The sequence below is a fragment of the Vipera ursinii genome (genome assembly GCF_947247035.1).
Source record: "Vipera ursinii genome assembly, chromosome: 5".
Taxonomy (NCBI): Eukaryota; Metazoa; Chordata; class Lepidosauria; order Squamata; family Viperidae; genus Vipera; species Vipera ursinii.
Window position 1 is genome coordinate 631,749 of NC_139518.1, and position 9,936 is coordinate 641,684.

A 9,936-nucleotide genomic window follows, 5' to 3' on the forward strand; every position below is an offset into this window, starting at 1 on the left:
AAAGAGCTCCCCATCAGTATGGAGTGGGAAAGGACTCCAAAGGCTGAGAATAGAATAGAATAGAATAGAATAGAATAGAATAGAATAGAATAGAATAGAATAGAATAGAATAGAATAGAACAGAATAGAATAGAATAGAATAGAACGGGACGAGATGAGATGGGACGGGACGGGACGGGACGGGATGGGAAATAGAATAGAATAAAAAATAGAATAGAATAGAATAGAATAGAATAGAATAGAATTAGAATAGAATAGAATAGAATAGAATAGAATAGAATAGAATAGAATAGAATAGAATAGAATAGAATAGAATAGAAATACAGAATAGAAATACAGAATAGAATAGAATAGAATAGAATAGAATAGAATAGAATAGAATAGAATAGAATAGAATAGAATAGAATAGAATAGAATAGAAATACAGAATAGAATAGAATAGAATAGAATAGAATAGAATAGAATAGAATAGAATAGAAATACAGGGACACGGTGGCTCAGTGGGTTAGGATGCTGAGCTTGTCGATCAGAAGGTCGGCAGTTTGGCGGGTCGAATCCTGAGTGCCGCGTAGCAGAGTGATGGCCTGTTACTCGTCCCAGCTTCTGCCAACCTAGCAGTTTGAAAGCACGTAAAAATGCAAGTAGAAAAATAGGGACCACTACGGTGGGAAGGTAACAGTGTTCTGTGCTCCTTTGGCGTCTAGTCATGCCGGCCACATGACCATGGAGACGTCCTCAGACAAGCGCCGGCTCTTTGGCTTTGAAACGGAGATGAGCACCGGCCCCTAGAGTCAGAAACGACTAGCATGCATGTGCGGGGGAACCTTTACCTTTACCATAAAGAATAGAATAGAATAGAATAGAATAGAATAGAATAGAATAGAATAGAATAGAATAGAATAGAATAGAATAGAATAGAATAATAACTTTATTGTCACTTTGAATATACACTAATCGGCATACATTAAAATGAAATTTCTTTGCATACAGCTCTCAAAGGGTCACCACCTCTGATAAACACTACATATATATGACAAAAATAAATAAATACAGAATTATGGATATACCCACGTATATCATATGACACAGAGAAACAACACTCTAGAAGGAAAGGGGTTCACGCTCAAGTGAAGGAGAAGAACGTCTTCCCCAGCATCCAAATGACGGCAAAACCACCACTGGTGGAACTCTTCCAGGGTGGAAGGATTGCCAGATGTGGTGTGTGTATGTGGCAGAAGTGGCTTTGTATAAATGGAGCCACCCCCGTGAGCATCACACACCTAGCCAGCCGGCCTTGGGTTGCAGCATCCTGCTTGGTGGGACATGAATAGAATAAGAATCGCATCAAATCGAATGGAATCAATCAATCAGCCAATCATCAGAATAGAGCTGGAAGGGACCTTGGAGGTCCTCTAGTCCAGCCCCCTGCTCATGCAGGAGAACCTATACTGTCTCAGACAAGTGACTGTCCAGTCTCTTCTTAAACATCTCCAGTGATGGAGCACCCACGATTTCTGGAGGCAAGCAGTTCCATTGGTTGATTATCCTCACTGTCAGGAAGTTTCTCCTTAATTCCTGGTTGCTTCTCTCTCTGATCAGTTTCCAACCATTGCTTCTTGTCCTTCCCTCTGGTGCTTTGGAGAATAATTTGACACACACACACCTCTTCTTTGTGGCAGCCTTGCCTCCAGAAGTTGTGGGTGCTCTAACATTGGAGGTTTTTAAAGAAGAAATTGTGCAGCCATTTGTCTGGAATGGAATAAGGGCTCACTGTCAGGAAATTCCTCCTTAGTTCCTGGTTGCTTCTTTCCTTGATGAGTTTCCATCTGTGGCTTCTTGTCCCACCTTCAAGGGCTTTGGAGAATAGCTTGACACCCTCTTCTTTGGGGCAGCCCCTCAGATATTGGAAGACTGCTATCGTGTCACCCTTAGTCCTCCTTTCCAAGGAGCTGGCACCAACAAGGTCTAGCTTCTTTGTTCAGTACCCAACAAATGAGCACTGGGACAAAACGTTCATGTCAAAATGCATTGGATACCAAATTCTATGAGTTTCAAAGCAGTAGAATTGAATTGAATTGAGTAGGTTTATTTGGCCAGGTGTGGTTAGACACACAAGGAATTTGTCCCGGTACAGAAGCACTCCCATGTACTTGCAAAACAGCAGAGAAAATAATAGTAATAATACTAAAAGTGTGCAACTAGCAGAAAGGGGATGCAGGCAGTCCTCAACTTATGACCACAATTGAGCCAAAAAATTTATGTTGCTAAGTGAGACATTTTGTTAAGTGAGTCTTGCTCCACTTTACGACTTTTCTTGCCACATTTGTTAAGTGAATCACTGCAGTTGACACAAACTGGGGAAAGAGAATAAAAATGAAGAGATGCCATATTATAATATATTAGGTATTATAATGTGTTTTTTTTCCCCATTTAATCATGACCAATTTTCAGCGGCTATCCGGACAAGTCGCTGCAGTTTTCGTAGCAAGGTTTCTGAGCTGCTTTGCCATTGCCTCCTTCCTTGGGCTGAGAGAAAGTGACTGGCCCAAGGCTGGTTTTGCACCAAAGGCGGGACTAGGACTCTCCATCTCCTGGTTCCTAGCCTGGTGCCTTAATCACCACATCAAACTGACTTTCACAACAGACAATAAGGAAATGCAATTTTTTTTAAAAAAATGCAAAATTATAGAACAATGGGGAAGTTCCAAAGGAGAAAATAGATGAATATCTAAACAAGTCAAAATTGCCTAACTTAACGGAACATCCAAAAGAGGGGTGGAATGAGGATCTTAAAGTTTGAAAAAAAATGAACGAATTAATCCAAGGTCTCTGGAGATTCTCCGCCATCCAGGCCATGATTGTCCCAAAGCTGCTTTTTCAAAAATTAACTAGACTGTGGTTTTTTTCCTTGAGGAAGACGGCTTGTTTCTTATCCAAGAAGCTTCATGGGTTTATCAGAAGCAAGGGAGCTTCTTGCATTAAAATGTGAATCCTACTCCAATGTTTCTTTGCTTTATCACAGGTCCACCATAAATGATAAAAAGTCCCTTCTTTACATTTACATTTCCAACATTCATTTGAGATACCTTTATACATTCTAGACAACTTAAGGTAAAGGTAAAGGTTCCCCCGCACACGCGTGCTAGTCGTTTCCGACTCTAGGGGCCGGTGCTCATCTCCGTTTCAAAGCTGAAGAGCCAGCGCTTGTCCGAGGATGTCTCTGTGGTCATGTGGCCGGCATGACCAGACGCCAAAGGCGCACGGAACGCTGTGACCTTCCCACTGTAGCGGTCCCTATTTTTCTACTTGTGTTTTTACGTGCTTTCGAACTGCTAGGTTGGCAGAAGCTGGGACGAGTAACAGGTGCTCACTCTGTTACGCGGCACTCGGGATTCGACCCGCCAAACTGCCGACCTTCTGATCGACAGGCTCAGCGTCCTAACCCACTGAGCCACCGCGTCCCTCCCTAGACAGCTTATCCTGTGTTAAATACCAGCGGTACATCACCTTATAAAAGTTTTCTTTTAAGTTATAGTTTAGTGTGAATTTTGAGCCTTTTGTCCACAAATTCTCCCATTGTTGAAGCTCCTTCCCCACTGAATCCTATACAGCTTCGAGATTCGATGTTAATGCCTTATTCCACTGTAACGGAGGGAATCTGGAAGTCAGTGCCTTTTTTCCCCTCCCCCTCCCCCTTTCCCACATTTCTCTTCCCCCCTCCCCTTACCGATGTTCCTTACTATTTGCTTTCGTATTTTCATATTTTATAAGTGAATAAAAATCTTTTTAAAAAAACAAGAAGCGAGGAAGCTTCTTGGATGAGAAGTGAAACGTCTTCCTGAAGGGAAAAAAAAAACAAAACAGCCCAGTTAACTTTTGGAAAAGCACCTTTGGGATAATTCACCCAACCCTGGGCCTAACTCCCGGCTGCTCCTGCTCTCTGGTGCCTTTAAAAAGGGGGGCAGAGACCGGAGACCCCGGAATGTCTCCCTCCTTCCTGCTGGCCCCGCTCTCCGCGTTTCCTTCTCCTGCCCAGCCCCATGGGCTCTGCAGCTCCTGGGCCAGACCGAGCCTGGTCAGGGCGTTGCGTCACCTGCAGATCTCTGGCGTTGGCAGCTCAAAGGTGTCTTTGCCTCACAGGTGGGGCAAAGGCCCCTCCCCAGAGGAGCCAGAGCAAGCAGGAAACTGGGAGCAGGAGGACAGTCCCGGGGCAAAGGTCCCCCTCCCCCTCCCTCCCCCACTTTCCACTTCCTCGCCTTCTCCCCCGCCTCCCTCCCCTGCCCCAAAGCAGCTCTGCCTGTGGGCAGGAACAGTCAAAGGCATCGGGTACGGCTTGTCCCCCCCCCCGTACAGGTGGTCCTTGACTTACGACCACAATTGACACACACACACACACACACACACACACACCAAGTTATGTTGCTAGGCGAGACAATTGCTAAGTGGACTTTGCTCCTTATTACAACCTATCTTGCCACAAGTTGTGGCTGTGGTCGTGAAGTTAATAATGCGGTTGTTAAATGAATCCAGCTTCCCCGTTGACTTTGCTCGTCAGAAGGTAGCAAAAAGGGGATCATGTGACCCCGGGACGCTGCACGACCGTCATAAATAGGAGTCAGTGGCCAAGCGCCTGAATTTCGATCACGTGATCACGGGGCTGCTGCAACGGTGGCAAGTGTGAAAAACGGTCATAAGTCACTTTTTGCAGTGCCGTTGTAACTTGGAACGGTCACTCAATGAACCTTCCGTAACTCGAGGACTGACTGTCATGGGCCCTGTGTGGCATCCCAATGATTGGGTTTGCAGCTAGACAGTTGGGTAAAAGAGCCGGCGGCTGCATTCACACAACCTGGGAAGTGTAATGAATGTTATCCTGGGTTGGACTCTTTCGCGGCACATTGTGAGTTATTTCTGGCCTGATGGGGAGTTAACTTAGGGTTTTAATATTTGTATATTTTTACTGTTTTATTTTGGGCAATAATTTAATTCTTTTTTAACTTTTGTACTTTTGTAGTTTTATTATATGCCCTGTTCACCGCCCTGAGTCCTTCGGGAGAAGGGCGGTATAAAAATTTAATAAATAAATAAATAAATAAATAAATTTCTACCCAGTCTGTGGGCTAATTGGTGGTTTGATTAATTGTGCACACTCTGAAAGCAGGCTGGTTTCGTCCCCAGGTTGCGTGCGTTGTATGGATACAGGGCGGGCTATCGGCATCTTCCCACATTACAGATCAGAAAAGGTCAGTTTGGTCTAGTAGTTTAAGGCAAGAGGCTGCAAAAGGGCAGATGGTGAGTTCTAGTCCTGCCTTAGGCACGAAGGCCAGCTGGTGACTTTAGGCAAATCCCTGCAGGAGAGGGGCCCCCAGGAGGTCATAGCTAGGGTCTTAACCACAGTTAGGGGAAGGGTCTTCATCCGAGTTGACCTGGTGGCCAAGGATGCTTTGGCACTTCAAGGAGAACTTCTTAAGGGGACCTTCAGCTGCAAAGCTTAACGTTAACAATCTCTCTCTCCCCCCTCCCCCTCCCCCTCCCCCTCCCCCTCTCCTCTCTCCCTCTCTCCTTCACACACCCCAATATAACTTGCTACTCAAAGGTAGACGAGTGACAGCCAAGTTTTGTTGGGGGGGGGAAATCCGAGCGGAGGAGGAAAAGGGAGTGAGGATGAACCTCGCTAACAACTCAGAGAGAAGCCCCCAGATGTTGGCTTTCCTCAGGCAGCCCAGAAGTCACATCTGGCAGAGACAGGCAAGAGCCATTCCCATGCCAGCATCTCCACATCTCCCCAAAGGCAGAGACTGAACTTCCCAGTGGTTCATCTGATAAGGCTCTCGGAAAAGAAGCAGAGACTGAGGTTTATCATTAATCAACCGCATCCCTTGCAAAGGGAGGCTGAGCGGCTTACCCTCGGCTCTCCTGCGCGGCAAAGATCAGGAAGACCCACGTGCCCACCAGGCACCACCCGGTCCCCATGGTGCTGGGCGGCATCGGAAGCTGCTGCTGCTGCTCCTCGTCACCTTCCCTGGGTGTAGCTGCTCCGCATAGTCTCCGTGCCACCCAGCTGAGTGAGGACCGGCCTTGGGCGACACAGCCTCAAGAAGGAGTCCCAGCAGGAGGGCGGAGTCCCAGCAGGTTGCTCCCAACAGGTGTGACCACAGGTGAAACCGAGGTGAATGCAGCGAGACCCAGGTGTGAGGCTGGGTCTTGCCATTCTCACAACCAGCCAAATGTTGCCCAGGAGTCTGCTAGATCTCAGGGAGGCTGTGGCCAAAAGCGGGGGGGGGGGGCGGGGGGAGGCCGAGACCCTCCTCTAGGGTCCAGATGCTTCAGCCAGAGGATGCCCTTCAAGGGCGGGGATGTGGGGGTGGGTTGGTTGCCCTTTCCCTCCTCTTGGCAAATGCAGAAGAAACAAAGAACAGAATTTCAGTTGGACAAGATGGGCCTTTCACAGCCCTTGGACAGCCAGCAACGGAGCCCGAACGACATCCTGGGCTCACTGGCTCAACTTGGCTCATTTCTTCTGTGCTTCCCTTTTTCCAGGGACTGACTGGGTCCTCTAGGTCAGCCATAATCCAGGGATGCAGCCCTGGCTTTGCAGTTCCTCTCCTGTTGGGTTTTGGCCAGGATTTCCTCTCCAGGGAAGGGAATCTGTCTGGCTGATGCTCCTCTGCCCTAGTTCTCCCTTCCTTGTGGCCATCGCTGGGGAAGGGAGTTGGAAGGGACCATGGAGGTCTTCTAGTCCAACCCCCTGCTCAAGAAGGAGATCCTACACCATTCCAGACAAATGGTTGTCCAGTCTCTTCTTGAAAACATCCAGTGATGGAGCATCCACAACGTCTGGAGGGAAGCCGTTCCACTGGTTAATTGTCCTCACTGTCAGGAAATTTCTCTTTAATCCCAGGTTGCTTCTCTCCTTGATTAACAGAATAACATAGTTGGAAGGGGCCTTGGAGGTCTTCTAGTCCATCCCCCCGCTCGAGCAGGAGAACCTATGCCATTTCAGACAAATGGCTCTCCAGTCTCTTCTTAAAAACTTCCAGTGATGGAGCACCCAAGTCTGAAGGCAACTTCTGTTCCACTGGTTGATTGCTCTGACTGTCAGGAAATTCCTCCTTAGTTCCAGGTTGCTTCTCTCCTTGATTAGTTTCCATCCGTTGCTTCTTGTCCTGCCTTCAGGCGCTTTGGAGAATGGCTTGACTCCCTCTTCTTTGGGGCAGCCCCTCAAATTTCTCAAGGAAGCTTCCCTGAGACTGCGCAGGGCTTGCGTTCACTTCACACCACACAGAGCATTGTGGATTTATCTTTCAAACATGTTCCCACAAGGTGACCTAGCCAGAAAGAGGTAAGACAGCCAAGTTGGGTTTTGCGTGGTCTGCAGCAGCCGAGTTCTTCTCTGCCCTGGTGAGGCCAGGGGCTGCACCCAGCCAAGATCCTAAGCTGAGTCTTTTCACCCAGTTCCTGCTCACAAAGCCAGCATCCCAGCCAGCCCTGGCCTGCCAAGCCGCCACCGTCTCTCCTGGAATTCAACCGCTCCCAGGATTGTGCGTCTGCGTTTCTTCTACGCCTGGCTCAAAGCTGGCTCTCACAAAAACGTTACTACGGTTCTAGATGCGGCCCCTCACTCGTTATTTAAACTGAAAAATAATTGCAGGGGGAAAAATGCCACCTGGTCTCCCTCACAAATTTGCCTGCCTGAAAGTCAAACTGAATGTCTCAGATGGGAGAGGCCGGGCTGGGCTGTGGCCTGCCTGGAAAGGATTTGGCATCCTCAGCTGACACTTAAGCATGAGCCAGCAGTGTGATGCAGCTGCTAAAAAGGCCAATACGATCCCAGATGCCTTAAGAGGAAGGTCTATGGGGGTTCTCCGTCCTCCAGGTCGGGCTTGTCCCCAAAGCCGCTTTTTCAAAAGACGTCTGGACTTTTTCCTTGAAGACGTTTCACTTCTCGTCCAAGAAGCCTCTTCAGTTCTGATGGAAGGGTGGAGGATGGAAGGATTTACATTCCTTTAACTCCTTCATTTATATTCAAGGAATATAAATCCTTCCATCCTCCACCCTTCCGTCAGAACTGAAGAGGCTTCTTGGACGAGAAGCGAAACCTCTTCAAGGAAAAAGTCCAGCTGCCTTTTGAAAAAGCCGCTTTGGGAGGATGAACGGAAAAGCCGAGGCCTGCTCTGCCTTGCTCAGATGCCCTGGGACATTCTTGGGCCCGGTTCTGGGCACCGGAGTTGGAGAAGGACGGTGGAAAATTGGAAGGATAAAGGAGAATATTTGTAGCTGAGGGCTGAAATGAAGGGTCCTGGCTGCTCTCTGAGCTGGGTTGTTTTCTTGCACATGTTTCATGACCCAAGCGAGGTAACCTCATTGGTGTCATCGGGAGGACCTCCGAGGTCATCCCAGCACTCCTGCTTCTCTAATTTTTTTTTGTCTGTTCGGCCTCTGTTTGTGCGGAGGAGGAGGAGGAGGAGGAGGAGGAGGAGGAGGAGGAGGAGGAGGAGGAGGAGGAGGCAGCGAGAGGCAGCAATTTCCCCTGCGCTGATCTTGAACTTGCAGGAGTCCCTTTGCCACGGAAGCCCTTCGGTTGTTGTTTACTGGCTGTGCCCATATTTTATGGAAGGAGCAAAAGTCAATGACACCCCATTTCACAGGGGGAGGACACGGGAGCATAAATCAAGTCACTGTGCCTGGCTCTGCTGGGGAGGCAAGGTCCAAATTCCTCCCTGCACTGGAAAAAGCTAAGGGGGGGGGGTCAGTTGGCAGAAGGCCACACAAAACACCCAACTACCTCCAGTTTGCCCTCCCATCTTGACACACAATGTTGTGATGGTATTTTATGGGTCCATTTTAGGAAGCTGGAGAAGGGATTTGAGTATGATGCCTCCTTCCTCCCCCACCCCTCCTCCCTCCCTCCTTTCCCCCTCCCTCCTTTCCCTTCCCTTTCTCCTGCTCCTCTTCCTGCTCCCCCACTCCTCCTCCTTCCTCCCCTCTTCCTCCTCTTCTTCCTTGTTGGGGGCAATAAGCTGACTTTGTAATAATGCTGCTGGGGGGGGGGGGCGAAAGCCCTAATAAGCAGGCATATACATAGAATGAAGGCTACTGCTAAGCACATTGATTTGTGCTTTAAAATTGTAAGCCGCCCTGAGTCTTCGGAGAAGGGCGGGATATAAATTGGATTTAAAAAAAAGAAACTTGGGAAATTTCGAAAAGTGAAATAATAAAAGCCCAGTCTAGCACAATACCAACAAAGAAGAAAAATAACAGCTCTCAAAAGAAACCAGCATGGCTGCATAAAGAACTCTCTGATAAATTGAAAGATAAAAAGGACAAGTATAAGAATTGGAAAGAGGGGCACATAACTAAGTCAGAATATCAGCAAATAGCCCGAGCCTCCAAAGATGAAGTGAGGAAAGCTAAGGCTCAAAATGAACTAAGGCTTGCGACCGAAATCAAAAATAACAAAAAAAGCTTCTTTCAACATATAAGAAACAAGAAAAAAGTTAAGGAAATGATTGGTCCATTAGTGGGGGAAAGTGGCAAGAAGGTGACAAGCAATAGGGAGAAAGCAGAACTATTTAATTCGTTTTTTGCATCTGTCTTGACAAAAAGGAAAAAAAACAGTCCAACCTACCCAAACCAGTGCCATAAAAAACAGAATAGAAACACAAGTTAAGATAGGCAAGAAAATGGTAAGTGAGCACCTGTCCAGCCTAGACGAGTTCAAATCACCAGGACCAGATGAATTACACCCCAAGGTTCTCAAGGAGCTGGCAGACGTGATCTCAGAACCACTGAACTATATTTTTCAAAGGTCCTGGAGCACTGGGGAACTACCAGAGGACTGGAAGAGAGCTGATGTAGCTCCCATCTTCAAAAAAGGGGGAAAAATGGATCCAGGAAATTACAGACCTATCAACCTGACCTCAATACCTGGGAAGA

At 47.6% G+C, this 9,936-nt stretch overlaps 1 protein-coding gene and 1 long non-coding RNA gene across 2 annotated transcripts in view; both read right to left on the reverse strand.

Annotated features, from left to right (window-relative positions):
- LOC310641212 overlaps nucleotides 1-9,936 on the reverse strand; it is a 300,726-nt gene that overhangs the window by 76,057 nt on the left and 214,733 nt on the right. The gene's annotated exons all lie outside the window — the stretch shown is intronic.
- Nucleotides 1-9,936, reverse strand: part of LOC310641611 (IgGFc-binding protein-like) — a gene marked incomplete at both ends in the record, with an annotated part of 63,229 nt that overhangs the window by 49,365 nt on the left and 3,928 nt on the right. The window contains one exon of the mRNA XM_083364846.1: nucleotides 5,906-6,077. Coding sequence (XP_083220972.1) covers nucleotides 5,906-6,077 — 172 coding nt within the window. The remainder of the gene's footprint in view (nucleotides 1-5,905; nucleotides 6,078-9,936) is intronic.